This window comes from Hemitrygon akajei, chromosome 3, assembly GCF_048418815.1.
Source record: "Hemitrygon akajei chromosome 3, sHemAka1.3, whole genome shotgun sequence".
Taxonomy (NCBI): domain Eukaryota; kingdom Metazoa; phylum Chordata; class Chondrichthyes; order Myliobatiformes; family Dasyatidae; genus Hemitrygon; species Hemitrygon akajei.
In genome coordinates, this window is record NC_133126.1 from 54,853,188 (window position 1) to 54,869,152 (window position 15,965).

Here is a 15,965-nt window from a genome sequence, read left to right on the forward strand (position 1 = left end):
TGTTTTCATCGCCCTTTTCGATTTTGTCTCCATGTTACACTTAAATGCGTTACACTGATTACAATTTTGCCCTATCTCACTACACACTACATCTACTGCTCCATCAGTCCGATTCCCATCCCTCTGCCAAATTAGTTTAAACCCTCCCCAACAGCTCTAGCTCATCTACCTGCAAGGATATTGGTACCTCTTGAGTTCAGGTGTAATCTGTCCTTTTTGTACAAGTCGTACCTTCCCTGGAAGAGATGCCGATGACCCAGAAATCTGAAACCCTTCCCTCTGCAGCAGTTCCTCAGCCAAGCATTCTTTTGCCAAATCATTCTATTCTGTTAACCTCACTGGTGCTGTCACAGGCTGCAATCCAGAGATTACTACGCTTGAAGTCCTGCTGTTTAGCTATCTACCTAACTCCCTATATTCATTCTTCTAGACCTTATCTTTTTTCCTACCTACAGTATGTCACTACTACCAATAGATGCCACGACTTCTGGCTGTACACCCCCTCCCTTTTGTATGCTGTGGACCTGATCTGAGATATCCCTGACCCTGGCACGTGGGAGGCAACATGCCATCCGGGTGTCTCTTTCATATCTACAGAATCTACTGTCCACTTCTCTCACTATGGAATCTCCTATCATGACTGCACTTCTCCCCCTTTCCTTTCTGAGTCACTGAGCCAGACTCTTCCACCCCCCCCCCCACAAAAAATATTCTGTGCTGTATACTTATTATTGAGGGAAATGGCCACAGGGATACTCTGCACTGGCTGCCTATTCCCTTTCCCTCTACTGACAGTAACCCAGCTACCTGCCTCCTGCAACTTATGTGACTACCGCCCTGTAGCTCCTGTCTACCACCTCCTCAATTTCCTGTATAAACCAAAGGTCATCCATTTGCAGCTCCACTTCCTTAACACTTTCTCTAAGGAACTGCAGCTGAATGCACTTCTTGCAGATGTAGTTATCAGGGAGATTGGAGGTCTTCCAGAGTTCCTACATCTTACAGAAAGAACATAGCATTAACCCTGGGTACATCCTCAATGCATTAGCTATGTATGAATAGACAAAGAAAAAAACTTACTAGAACCTTTAGAGTCTCCGCCTATTCTTGCTGAAGTCTTTTGAGACAAAGTCTCCCACTCTAAATTGTCCATTCACAGAAGGTAAGAGCAGACTACGTTCATGGGGCACGTCAATATCTATCATGCCAATTAATATGATCGTGAATAATCCGCCTCATATCATGTCCAATTCTGCTAGTTCTACATAGCCGTCAATTAATGATCATTCAACATTTATCAACCTCTTCCTTCTATACTTCCAATTTTCTTGTCACCACAACATTTTGTAGAAGAGAATTGCAGAAATTTATCAAGCTCTGTGATAAGAACTTCTTGTGCTTCTCCATTTCAAATGACTGCCCCCTTATCTTGGAGCTATGCCCCTTGTTTAGAACTCTTCCATTAGTGGAAACAGCCACCTTGTCATGCCCCCTTAGGATCCCTTAGGATAAGTTGGCTCCTCATTTTCTCTAAAAGCAAATGAGTCCAGGTCTAACATTTTTAGTCATCCCTCAGTCTGTTCATTCCAGAAGTTAACGTAGCAAATCTAGTAATTCTCTTACATCGTCTCCATTGCTCGTCTATCTTACATTAAGTATGAAGACCAAAATTGTACACAGTTCTCCAAGTGCATCATCTCCATTACCCTTTACAATTGTAACAATGTTTCTTTACTATTGTCCTTCCCTATAAAAGAGAATATCCCATTTTCCTTCTTAATTACTCACTTCATCTGTATGCTAACTTAGGTTTTGTATATAGGAACACTGAAATGGCTTTGTACTCCACTGATTTGCTGATTCCCTCCATTTTGATTCCTTTTACCAAAATGCATGACTTTCCAACATTAAACTCTGTTTAATGCATCTGCAGATTCACTCGTGTTGCCTTTGAATTCACTACTGCGAAGCCTCTTCCAGTGATGCCTACACTGAAGAAGTTCAGATCTTTTCTCCGACAGGAGTTCAGCGAGAGCCTCCCTCTCTGCTCCCAACCTACTATTTCTTCGGCCCTGAAACTTTTGGACCACACGTTAACCCAGACCTGGTATTATAGTCACATATCCTTTTTCCAGCATCTGCAGATTCACTCGTGTTGCCATTAAACTCTGTTTACTCTGTTTTTGTCCATTCACTCAGTCTGTTATATCCTATAGCAGAATCAGGATATCCTTATCATAGCATGACCTCCCACCTATTTTGTTTTGTTAGCAAACTTCAATATCCTGCACTCTGCTCCTTAAATCAATATAGATACCTAGTGTGTGAAGAGATAAGAATAGTAGAATGATAACTGAATAAGTAAATAAATTAAAGGCAGAAAACACCAAGTGCTGGAAGTAGTTAGCAGTAAAGGCAACATCTGTGGAGAGAGTAAAACAATGAATGATTCAGGTCAAATGACCCTTTCTTCAACTGGAAAAATGATGGAAAAAGGTGTATTTGAGGCTGCAGAGAGAAGAAGAGGTGGGGCAAGCATTGTAAGAAAGCTTCAAAGGGGTATTTCTAACTAAAAACAGCTTTAATGACAAAGAGAAGCAGTATTTTCTAACTCCAGAGTACTAATATTTGAATTTAGTCCAGCAGAACCAAAAAAAAAGCAGTTGAAGGAGTTTGTGGCGGGAATGACAGTCACGTCTTTGCCTTGAAGCCAAACATCCATTCTTTCTGCTTTCTACAACTGCTGTCCTCTTTCTGACTATTTTTCTCAACCTTTGATGCAGCTGGTAAAGAGTGACAGAGCTGGTAATTATCCTTCTTCCTCATAATAATTTATCTGCAGGTTGGTGAGTAGCCAACATTATTTATGATGATTGCAGAGTAAAATAACTGCATAATTTGAAGACAAAAATTCAACAGGTGCTCTGCACCTACATCACTAAACAGATGTATCTGTCTCCTTTGCATTTGTCCACCCTCAGATTCACATTTCTAGAAATATTGGCGAGGAGCAGAATAGATAATTGTTTATGACTTTTGTGAATAATTACCCCTGGAAATTGACAATCATGCACAAAGCTAATTTTGTATTTTCTAATGCAGATATCTATGGATGGGATTATGCCACCTACCCCAGTGTTAAAAGGTGAAGATTACCTCCAAAAAGTATATGGAAAGGCACTTTATCAGGGGCATCGCAGTACATACAAAAAAGGGCCATATTTAAGGGTGAATTCTCCAGTCCCTAAATCCAAAATGCAGAGGCCTAAAATAATTGAGAATACTAAGGGTGAGTGATTTGTTCTAATTTAAAATATGTTTGATGTTTTAGAATGACATTGTTTCTCAGATTTGTTCTGCTATGTGGCTTTAGCAAATGTCTCGCAAATCTGGTTTTGTTTAATCATTCAGGCAGGACTTGCACATTTCATTCTGATTCTCACTCCAATTTGAATCTGCATTTAATTAAATGAAGAGACGATAATGATGCTGATTTACCAGTAAGTAGGTCATTACCAGATGTGTTTAATTACAGCAACAATGAATGGCTTAGAAATACATGAGGATGTCTGCAGTAATTTATTCATTTTTCCCCTAATCATGTACATATTTATGTTCTGGGGAGAAAAAAATTACCAAGTTCACTTCAAGGGAAACACAAATGGATGCACGCTTTCCAAATGTTGCTGAGATTCATGTAATCTATTATAGTACAATTCATTTTGTATTTTAAAAGTAATTAATGTATGCTTGGGTTGTTCTTTTTGAGAATTTTTATCAATTGAATCCTCTTGTGAAGAATCATGGAGGAAAGGAAGAGTGAGTAAAACCCTACCATGCAAATGCATCAATCAGGATTATTTCTTGTCATATTAAGGTTGAAGGAAAATGTAAGGCTCAAAATAAGGCTTCTACCAATAACAACAGGAAATTGCTTTTATGTATGTATAATTTAAAAAACAAAACAGTGTACTTAGTATCTCACCAGAAGCAGACTGTTAAAGGAAATGTGGAATAGATCATTATCAGATCAAGCATGCTTTCTTATGTTGTGTAGCAATTCATTAGTGGAGGCATCACCAAAACTAGTTCAACATACTATTCTTATTGCAACTGCTGAGAAATGTAGCATTTTCTATGTATATTTTCAAGTGAAATGGGCTGGATCTCCCTGTTGCCCAGGCTCACTGCCTGCTCACCATATTTACATTTTCTGGATATGGAGAGTTAGAAAATTTGACCCTCCATTTGAAAAGCTGGATAGACTCCAAGCAGTTTGCAGGTCTCAAGTATTTTATCCTGAGCCCCTGCCCCCAAACATCCTGCCAGGCAGACATTATAACTTAAAAACAAAACTTAAGTTTTAGAAGATGTAATTAATACAGCAATGCAACTGAAAACCTTAAAGTTGTGTAATATAATTAAAATGCTCACTTCATAACTTCCCTTGCCTTTTCCCATACAGTCAGTGACTCCAATTAAATGAATGGAGTTGTCATCCTGATGTTAATGTTCCTTGTTGTAATATCTTTTTTCACCATTCCATCACTGTGATCCACATTGACTCCAGCGAAGGAGCCATGTCATCTTCTGACTCAGCGTTGCACATTTGGCCAAACAAGTCCAAAATTTTCTGGTCCATAATCAGCTTAGGGTCTGATCAGTACAATTTGACCATTGATTCTGTAGAAATAAATGAAAATAATAGTAAAATTCTTAAATGAGTGTTCAAATCTTCAGTCATAATGGTAATTAATGGGAAAAATGGGAAAATTAAAATGACTTCAAACATTTACTCTTCATATATGAATAAGTTAGGAATGCTAGTATTTTGCTTAGTGTGAAACTGCACATATGACCTCTGGGATAGAGGACTTCATTCAGAAAACTGTTTTTGGAATAATAGTCAAGTATTTAATGAATGAACACCCATGCCTTTTGTAAGGAATTATTTAAATAATGTACTGTAGTTACTACAGAAGTTTCTTACCTGTTTTGATTTTATTTTAATAGGTGTCAAGGTGAAATCTGCAAGAACACAAACTATTCCCTCTGCATTCAAGCCAGATTTATTTCTCCCAATAAGACAGCAGCCTCCTGCTCCACATTTTCAGAGCGACCAGTATCTTTTTAGTCCATCTCATCAGATAACGTCTGGATCCATCATTTCAGGCCCAGTTGAAGGACATCTTGTCCCAATGGCAATTGCCTTAGGTATGTTCAAAATTAAACAATGACTACTCTAGATTATTATTTCAAAATGTGAAGATCTAGATTTGTGCTGCCTTTTGCATTCTTACTAGAAATCACTGTGTACTTATATACTGTATATATCCTCAAGTATGTTAAAAAGGTGAATTGTAAACAATAAACTGTTGCTTTATTGAATCTCTGAGAAGCATACACTTAGTGGCCACTTTATCAGGTACACCTGTACACCCACTGGTTAATCCAAATATCTAATCAGCCAATCATGTGGCAGCCATCTCAATGCATAAAAACATGCAGATGCCATCAAGAGGTTCAGCTGTTGTTGAAACCAAACATCATAATGGGGAAGAAATGTGATCTAAGTGACTTTGACCATGGAATGGTCAGGTGCCAGGTTTGAATGTCTCAGAAACTGCAGATCTCTTGGGATGCACAAAAATCTCTAGCTTCTGGGCCATTTGAAGGGCATCTTCTGGTCCCAATGGCTATTGCCTTGGAGAAGGATCCAGTGAGCAACAATTCTGTAGTGAAAATGCTATGTTAATGAAGGAGGTCAGAGGAGAATGGTCAGACTGGTTCAAGCTGACAGAACAGCAATAGTAACTCAAATAGCCATGTGTTACAACAGTGATTTGCAGAAGAGCATCTCTGAATGCACATCACGTCGAACCTTGAAGTGGATGGGCTACAACAGCAGAAGACCATGAACATTCAGTGGCCACTTTATTAGGTGCAGGGAGTACCTAATAAAATGGCTACTGAGTGTATAATAAACTAATCAATAAAGAAGTTAGGAGTTAAGAAATTAATGAATTATACTTAAGTTTTCATCTCTTGCTTGTGTTTAATTTGGGACTAGGACTGTTAATGTAGATTTCATTCATAACATTGGACAACAAAGATTTTGCTTCCTGAATACTTTCAGGTGTATTTTATGGAATTTGGACTGCTGATCATAAAAATCACCATGAAATTTCCTTACCACGCAATTTTAAAAAAATTGCCTATATTTGTTCAATTCATAATTAAAGTCAATTAAAATATTGTTCACAATGTAAACTGAAACGTTATCTATCTTGTCCGGGCATTCTTAAGCAGGGTGGATACCGCATGACAGGTCTGGTTTTAGAAAGTCTATAAAAGCATTATACAATGCTGTTCTATGCATCGCATTTCCATGTATATTAGTTTGCAATCACGTTGATGCACTTGCTCTATGTGGATAGCCTATTGTGCATATTCATTACAATAAAGAAATTGTATTTTCAGAAGTAATTTTGACAGCAAATTGTCTTGCCAATGTTGCAACAGCTGTGATACTATCTGTTATATTTGTGGCAAGTATGCACTTGAATCTCTTAAGATGGAGCATGACTCCTCTTATTAAGAAAGCCTATGAGTTCTACTTTGGGAGTAAAATTGGTGACCAAGACAACGCCTGGGCTCCTCACATTTGTTGGGCAACATGCGCCGTCGATCCAAGAGCTTGGCCAGAGCTCGCAAGTCAATGCCCTTCATTGCCCCAATGATATGACGAGAGCAGAAGAATCACGTGACAGACAGCTACTTCTGTCTGACCAGTGAGTCTGGTTTCTCTGCCAAAAACAAGAAATTTATTGAATACCCCAATGTCCCTTCAGCCAAGAGACATGTGCCACACGATGATAATCTTCCAGTACTGAAGCCACCACACATGGAGTCTAGAGGAGGCAGACGAAGGTGTCATGATGCATGAGCCAGGAATGGAAAAAGACACAGATTTTGAACATTTATGTCGAATGAGCCTCATCTGATAACTCAATCTGAGTTAAATAATCTGGTCAGAGACTTGGGTTTGTCAAAGGCAAAAGCAGTATTACTGGGGTCAAGACTGCAAGGATGGAATCTTCTGTCACCAGGCACAAACATTTCTGTGAAGGATTCCAATATTTGAGACAGATGTTTCCCAGAATAACTGATGCCAAGATTAAAGAAGACATTTTGTTGGTCCACATATCAAACAGGTCATCAATGTCAGGCAATTCAAAGGACTTCTGGTGGAACTGGGGAAAGGCATTCAAGGATGATGTAGAAGAATTTCTTTGCAACTACAGAGCACCAAGCTACGTGCAGCTGGTTGACAACATGCTTCAAGCATACAAAACCATGAAGTGCAACATGTCAATAAAGATTAATTAATGCATTCCCATTGAGACTTCTTCTCTGCAGACCTTGGCACTGTCGGTGACGAGCATGGTGAAAAGTTTTGCCAGAACATTATGGTCATAGAGAATTGGCGTCAGGGTAGCTGGAATCCATCAATACTGGCTGATTATTGTTAGACACTTAAGCAAGAAACCTTAGACACTGAGTACAAATGAAAATCGTCAACAAAATATTTTAACTTTGTTAAACTATTACAAAGCACCAGTAACATTGTGCAATTAAACGTATTATATTCAAAAATAGTTAATTTCTTATTTCTCCAAATTCCTACGTGATGCAAGTAGTCTGAAATTATATTTGGTGTTCATCTTCAAGTGGTCTGAAAATATTTGCTGTCCAGTGTAATTAGAAGAAGAACAACAAGGTGGGGACAGGGATCTGGAAAAGGAAATTGTAAATTAATTAGATCAACATAAATTTTATGTCTGGGACAGAATGTACTGAATAGGACTAAGTAAGTTAAAAGGGGATGCAGGAATTAATTGAAAGCAGCACTGAAGAGAGGAAGAGATTTAAAAATGTATTTCTATTGGTCAGTGACTGCAGGCATCTGATGACAAGGTGATTTATTGATGTTTACTACTTTGAGTGTTAATATTATGTTTCAATGTAGAATTTTAAACACTTTACCGAAATTATTTTATTGTAACAACTTTGCATTGAAGATCTAAAGCAGCCACAGATTTAGAATTCCCTTTTCATGTAAATTTTCAGCTAAAGTTACTTTTTCAAATGTGGGTAAACACTGGCATGTTTGATAATCATTTGGTCTGTTAGATTGTGTAGTTCAGATGCTTCCAGCTCTCTTGAACTTCTGCTGAAATGCAATCAAACATTCTCGCTAATCCCGATGGTAGCACAATTCAAGAGTAGTTTTGAGTTGTGGAAAACAACCCATGTGGCATTTTGGCACACCATTTATCTTCTTTAGAAAAATAAGATAAACTGCAGAATATTTGAGAAAACCCTGTTGAGGCATTGCCCTCATTAAATGCACTGGTACAGTGTTACTGGTTCCAGATAATGCTGTGCCATTGAAGGTCATTCAGCTACCCTGCTGCTGAGCTTCATTGAAGAGCCATTGAACTTTAGTCTTAAGCATTAATACAGAGGCTCCCTGTGTGTACACATGAAATTCATGAAGGGTATTAGAAGCAATTGAAGTTTTAAATTAAAAAAATAAAAGCAAAGATGTGTTAAAGTATCAAATTAAGTACTAATGGCAGGAATTTGAGTAAGAAATGTTTGCATTTTAAAACGTTTGTACTGAAGGATTCTCCTGCAGGTAAGTGTTTTTTCATTTTTTAGTTAGCAACAGTAATAGTCAACAGTAGAAACTTCGGAAAATCAGCACATTTTAGTTTCTTAGGATTTCAATTTCCTTAATATAAACTGGGGCCTTCCTATTGCAAGGAGTTTAGATAGGGCAGAATTTGTTGAGTGTATCCAGGAGTGTTTATTAAGTCAATATGTAGATGGTCCAACGAGAGAAGGGGCTGTACTGCACCTACTGTGGGGTAATGAGCCTGGCCAGGTGACCAACCTTTCAGTGAGTGAGCAGTTAGTGAACAGTTACCACAGCTCCATAGCTTTCAGGATAGTGGCAGATAAGGATAGGTATGGTCCTTGCAGGAGAGTTTTAAATTGGAGTAGGGCAAATTATGAGGGCATTAGGTAGGAACTAAGAAGAGTTCATTGGGAGCACCTTTTTTTCTGGCAAGTCCACATCAGACATGTGCAGGGGGATATCAACTGCACAGAATACTGGAAAGATATATCCTGTTAGGACAAGGATGGAAAGATAAGAGAACTTTGGATGTCCAGAGAGGTGATGAATTTAGGCAAGAAGAAAAGAAAAGTATCTAAAGCTTCAGAAGTTTGGATCAAATGGAGCACACGAGGATTATAAAGAAGACAGAAAAGAATTAAAGAAGGGAATTAAGAAAGCCAGGAGGGGCCATGAAAAGTCCTTGGCAAGAAGGATGAAAGAGATCCCAAGGCATTTGATGTATACATCAGGAGAAAGGGAACAATGAGGGAGAGGTTGGGACCACTCAAGCATAAAGAGGGGAATATTTGCTTGGATGTGAAGAGCATGAATGAGGTACTTAATGAGTACTTTGCTTCAATATTTACAAAGGAAAAGGAAAGGAAGGACCTGGAGATTAGTGTTGAGTGTATAAATATGCTGGAATGTTTAGAGTTCAAGGAGGAGGAAGTGTTAGACCTCCATGAGTATTAAGGTGGATAAGTCTCCAGGGCCTGATGGGATTTACCTGAGGTTATTGAAGGAGAACAGAGACAAGATTGCTGGGCCCTTGACCAGTATCTTTGTGTCCTCTCCAGCCACAAGCAAGGTCCTGGAGGACTGGTGAGTGGCAAATATTGTACTCTATTTTAGAAGGGAACAGGGGAAAATCTGGGAACTATAGACCAGTGAGCCTCACATCAGTTGTAAGGACTGGAGAAAATTCTTAGGGTTACAATTTATGAGCATTTGAAAACCCATGGCCTAGCTAGGGAGTGCCAGCATGGCTTTTTATGTGGCAGGTCGTGTATTACCAACTTGATTGAGTTTTGTAATAAGGTATTGAGAGAAATTGATGAAGGCAGGGCAGTGGATGTTGTCTACATGGATTTTAGTAAGGTGTTTGACAAAGTCCCTCAGGGGAGGCTAATCCAGAAGATTAAGATGCATGGGGTCAGTGTTGAATTGTCTGTGTGGATTCAGAACTGGCTTGCCAGTGTAAGACACAGGGTAGTGGTTGAAGGGACTCATTCAAGCTGAAGGTCTGTAATTAGTGGTGTTCCACAGGGATCTGTACTGGGACATTTGCTCTTTGTGATGTATATAAATGACCTGGTTAAAAATGTAGGTGTGTTAGTAAGTTTGCGGATAATAGTAAGATTGATGGTGTTGTGGTTATTGTGGAAGACTGGCAAAGAATACAGTGTAATATAGATCATTTACAGATATGGGCAGAGAAATGGCAGATGGAGTTTAACCCAAATAAATATGAGGTGCTGCACCATGGTAGGGCAAATGCAAGGAGACAGTGCATTGTTAAGGGCAAGACCTTGAACAATGTTGTTGAGGAGAGAGATTTTGGCATCTAAATTTATAGCTACATGAAAGTGGCTACACAGGTCAATAGGGTGGTTAAGAAGTCTTGTGAAATACTTGCTTTTACTAGTCGAGGCATTGAGTTCTAAAGTCCAGAGATTATGTTGCAACTTTATAAAACTCTGGTTAGACCACATCTGCAGTATTGCATACAGTTCTAGTCCGCCCACTATATGAAGGATGTTGAAGCTTTGGAGAGGGCGCAGAAGAGGTTTACCAGGATGCTGTTGCTTTAGAGGGCATGTGCTATCATGAGAGGCTGAACAAGTTTGGGTTGTTTTCTTTGCAGCAGCGAGGCTGAGGAGAGATCTGATAGAGGTTTATAAGATTATGAACGGTTTAGATGGAGTAGACAGGGAGTATCTTTCTCCCAGGGTAGAAATGTCTAATACTAGAGGGCATGCATTGAAGGTGAAAGGGATGTGAAGGGTAAGTTTTTTTTTATTCAGAGAGTGGCGGATGCCAGGAATGCACTGCCTGCTATGATGGTAGAGGCAAATGTGATTGAGGCTTTTAAGAGGTATTTAGTTAGGCACATGAATGTGAGGAAGATGGAAGGATATGAACATTGCGTAGGTAGCAGGGATTAGTATTTGGGAGTTTTTGATTTACTTTTTAGCTGGTTTGGCTGAACATTGTGGGCTGAAGAGTTCCTGTTCCTGTGCTATAGAGTTTTATGTTTTATATTTCTATGTTTAAGGCAATTTCTCAGAATGAATTGGATTAATATTCATTTTTATTGAATTCAATTTGATTTACAAAATAACTCAAACTGCACTTAGATTTTTGCAAGACAGGACCTCGGATATATGGTTCTTGACGATTCTGTAACTGGAATTTTTACTATACTTGTGTACACGTACTCTACTATTTTACATTTCCATTTGGTGTAAAAAGATTCTTACTAAGTATCCTATTTATGGCACTCATCATTCTATTAAGTCACCCCTCAGCCTCCAGAGTGAACAATCCAGCCTCTCCTTATTGCTAATACTCTCTAATCCAGAGGATATCCTCATAAGCCTCTTCTGCACCTTCTCCAAAGCTTCCACATCCTTGCTGTGATATGGCGATCACAAGTGCATGCTATACTCCAAATGTGGCATAACTCAGGTACACTTATACAGTGTACTGCAGGTTTAAAATACCTCATTTATCGTATAAGCAAAAAGAATCTTTATAATATTTGCTGTTTAACTCTTAAGTAAAAAGGACCCCAAAATAGTGCAGTGACCAATACAGACTTTGCAAATGTTCAGCTGCCTGTAGAGGTTCAGACTACACTAAACATGAGGCTGAAAGTTTAACTAATTAAAATCCATTGCCAGTCTGTAATTATATCTGCAATGTCAAGAAGTCATTAGTTTGTAGTTGCCACGGTATCACTGTTGATACTTCTGTGGTTAGTGGTGTTGACAGCTTTGAGGCAGACATGTCTTGGCAAGGTGAAATATTTCATTTTTTATTTTGTATTGGTCTTTATTTAGAAGTTAATTGTAATGCTTTGCCTACATATAAAGCTGCAAAATGACCAAGATGGAATATGATCTATTCCTATCAGGTTGGTTTAGGAGCAACTAATTATCATAAAGGAGTAGAAAATGTCGAAACATGTGATTATAAATTAATTAGCAATACTATCACAAAGAAAAAACCTTACAAGTCTTTACACCCCAATTATGTAAATTCACTTCTTGACAGATGTAATGAAGTGTGGCCTTAGTTGAGGGCTTTTGGTCTGGCTTTGATGTAAGCGTAAACTCAATATTGACTGCTTTACATCATGCAATTGATATTACCTTCCAATCAATTTACTTCAACAAAATTTGTAAGCATTAGAAGTCATGTACATACAATGCAAAATAATTGGTTTATCAGGTGATTAAGAACAGTTTGGCAAATTTATAATTATTAAAAGTGAATGAGTGGAAAAACCTGGAGTGATAGGGCAAAATGAAATATAACAGTGGTTACATTTTGGTCACAATTTAATGATAAAGACCTCTCTTTAGCAAGGACAATACCCATTTAGGGAAGTTAGCAGATCCATTGGGGAAGGGGCAGTATGAATGTGGTTAAGTTACTGGACTAGACACCTGAGATCAGGAGCATTGGCTGAGAATAAATGTGTTTGAATCTCTCCACAACAGCTGAGGCATTTAAAGACAAACAAATAAAAATCTGAAAATGCAACATAAAGCTAATTTTGATAATAGGAGCTTTGAAATGTCTGATTGTCTTAAAAACTAATCTGGTTAACAAATGTCCTTCAGGAAAGAAAATGTACCATCCTTACCCAAGCCTAAATGTAACTGCAGACCTTTATGGTTGATGTTTATCTGCCCCTTTATTTCAGAGGCAATTAGAAATGAACAGTAATTGCCAATGTATGATCGTTTAACAAGCAGTCTGCTGGAGGACTCAGAGGGTCAAGCATATGTGAGACAAAAGGAATTGTCGATGTTTTGAATTGAAACTCTGTGTCAACCCTTGCTTGAAACTGAACAGAGGGATAAAACCGGAAATTAGAAATCACTTAGCCCAGCAGTGGTTGGCTAGTGTTTAGAGGCATTAATTGAAACAATATTAGCTGACATTTGGAAAAGTGTATGCTAAGTATTAATATTCAGCTTGTATTTGTTAAAGTCAAATTGTGTTTGACTAACTTGAATGATTAACAAACAGTTGATGAAGGTAGTACAGTTGCTTTTATATACTTGGCCTTTCAGAAGCCCTTATACCAAAGCAAAATTAAGCTTATTGAATTGGGGACAATAACAACATGGATATAAAATTAACTACAGAAAACAGTCTCAGTAAACTTATTTTTATTCATTTACAGGATGGGACAGCATTTATTGTCCATTTTTAATTGCCCTTGAATTTCAAAAGACCTGGTGAAAGTATGCCTATAGTACTGTTTAGTAGGATGTTCCAGGATTTAGATCCAGCAGTGATAGAGGAATGAAAGTATATTTCCAAGTCAAAATGATGGTGATGTCAAGACTTTGAGTTTAAATGTTAGTTGACAATGTTGCCTTGTGCCTGCTGCCTTTGTTCCTCTTGAGGTTAAAGATCTGGGAGAACCTCTTGATTTAACCAAAGCTAGTAAATAACCACCTTATATGTCATTTTTCATCTTATCAAACCTCTGAAGAAAAAAATGTATTTGTTAGGCTGACCCAGGAAGTTGTCATGCCTTTGAAATGCTAGGCTGGGCTCAGCAGTGTGTTTTTTTTCTCCAGTGATGATGGTTGAATTAAACTGCTAATTTCATCTTCATTATGCTGACCTTCCACGATCCTAGTGGTAGATTTTTCTATGTTAACTACTCAAAACAGTTTTCTACATTTTACATTTGCCCCTTTTTCTTATGAGGTTAGTTTAAGAGGATTACAATTCTGTTTGCTAGAGTACAGAAGAATAAAAGCAAAAATTATTAAGGTTTTCCAAGTTAATAACATTCGGGAATAGAGAGAATAGGTCAAAGAATTGAAAAGAAATTGTAATATAAAATCAGGTAATTTGGTTCAGTCACTCAGTATTTACATTTATTCTTCATCCAAACAGCAGCTCTGATCTCCTGCATTCAGTGTTTTCAATACCTTAATCCACCTCTGCTATAACAGTTTATTTAATTTATTCTTAATGCAGACATGATTATTCATTAACTTAAATAATGCATTCCAGAGCCATACAATGATCTTTTCTATGCATTTCATTATTTTTTTTTTCATTTACCTTTATAGCTCATATCTGGTTTATATCTCTCAAGCCCTAAAGCAATCTGTTTATATCTACCCTATCCTGTCACTTCATAAATTTAAAGATTTCCATTAAACAAAACCCATAAAATCTTCTAATGAAAACAGCTAGAATTGATATACCATTCTTCATATTTTTATTTCCTGATATCTGGCATAATACTGATGAGGGCTTGAGTTTGAAGGAGATCGCTCAGCTGGGGCATTTTTCTCTGGTGCATTGGACTCTGAGGAGTGTACTTGTACAGGCCCTTTACACCATTGAACACATCTACATAGAGTGCTTTCATAGGAACGCAGCATCCATCATCAACAACCCCCACCATCCAGGCCATGCAGTCTTTTTGCTGCTGCATTCGCAAGAAGATTCAGGAGCATCAGGACCCGCACCACCAGGTTCAGGAACAGTTTTTACCCTTCAACCATTAGACTCTTGAACCAGTGGGTTCAACTTCACTTGCCCGATCATTGAACTGTTCCCACAAATCATGAGCTTGCTTTCAAGGACTCTTTATCTCATGTTCTTGATATTTATTTGATATTATTATTATTTTTCTTTGGTATTTGCATAGTTTGTAGTCTTTTGCACTTTGGTTGTTTGTCCACCTTCTTGGACGTGGTCTTTCATTTATTTATTCTATTGCGTTTCATTGGATTTACTGTATATGCCCGCAAGAAAATGAATCTTTGTGTTGTATATGGTGACATATATGTATCATATGTATGTAGGTCTGTGCTAAGCAACTGGCTGGCATGTTCACTGAGATCTTTAACCTCTCCCCTTGGCAGTATGTGGTATCCACCTGTTTTAAGCAGGCTTCATTTATACCAGTGCCCAAAAAGTGTGTGGTGCCCAGTAGTACTTACATCCACAATGATGAGGTGTTTTGAGAGGCTAGTGATGAAACGTATCAGCTGCTGCCTGAGAAATGACTTGATCTGCTCCATTTTGCCAACTGGAGAAACAGCAGTTGCCATCTCATTAGCTCTTCATTCAATCGTGAACCATCTGGAGAGCAAAGATACATACATCAGGATGCTCTGTATTGATTACAGCTCAGCACTCAATGCGATCATCCCTTCAAAACTTATCAATAACCTCCAAGACCTTGGCTTCAATACCTCCTTGTGCTATTCGATCCTGGATTTCCCCAGTCAGTTCAGATTGGCAACAACAACTCTTCTACGATCTCCATCAGCAGAGATACACCACAGGGCTGCGTGCTTAGCCTTCTGCTCTACTTGCTTTACACCTATGATTGTGTGGCTAAGCACAGCTCCAATACCATATTTAAGTTTGCTGATGATACCACTGTTGTGGGTCATATCAAAGGTGCTGATGAATCAACGTACAGGAGGGAGACTGAAAAATTTGTTGAGTAGTGTCATAACAATAAACTTTCACTCAATGTCAGCAAGACCAAAGAACTGATTATAGACTTCAGGAGAAGAAGCCAGAGGTCCATGAGCCAGTCCTCATCAAAGGATTAGAGGTAGACAGAGTTAGCTACTTTAAATTCATGGGTGTTTCTATTTCAGAGGATCTGTCCTGGGCCAGGCACATAAGTGCAATTGTGAAGAAAGCATAGCAGCACCTCTACTTCCCTAGGAGTCCATGGAGGTTCAGCATGACATCTAAAACTTTCACAAACTTCTACAGA

The 15,965-nt window shown here is 38.3% G+C and overlaps 1 protein-coding gene across 2 annotated transcripts in view; it reads left to right on the plus strand.

The window, feature by feature from the left end:
- The window catches only part of kiaa0586 (KIAA0586 ortholog), a 514,968-nt gene that overhangs the window by 281,942 nt on the left and 217,061 nt on the right, over positions 1–15,965 (plus strand). For both annotated transcript variants that reach the window (XM_073039936.1, XM_073039935.1), the window contains 2 exons: positions 3,103–3,289; positions 5,014–5,214. In XM_073039936.1, the coding sequence (XP_072896037.1) occupies positions 3,103–3,289; positions 5,014–5,214 (388 nt within the window). The remainder of the gene's footprint in view (positions 1–3,102; positions 3,290–5,013; positions 5,215–15,965) is intronic.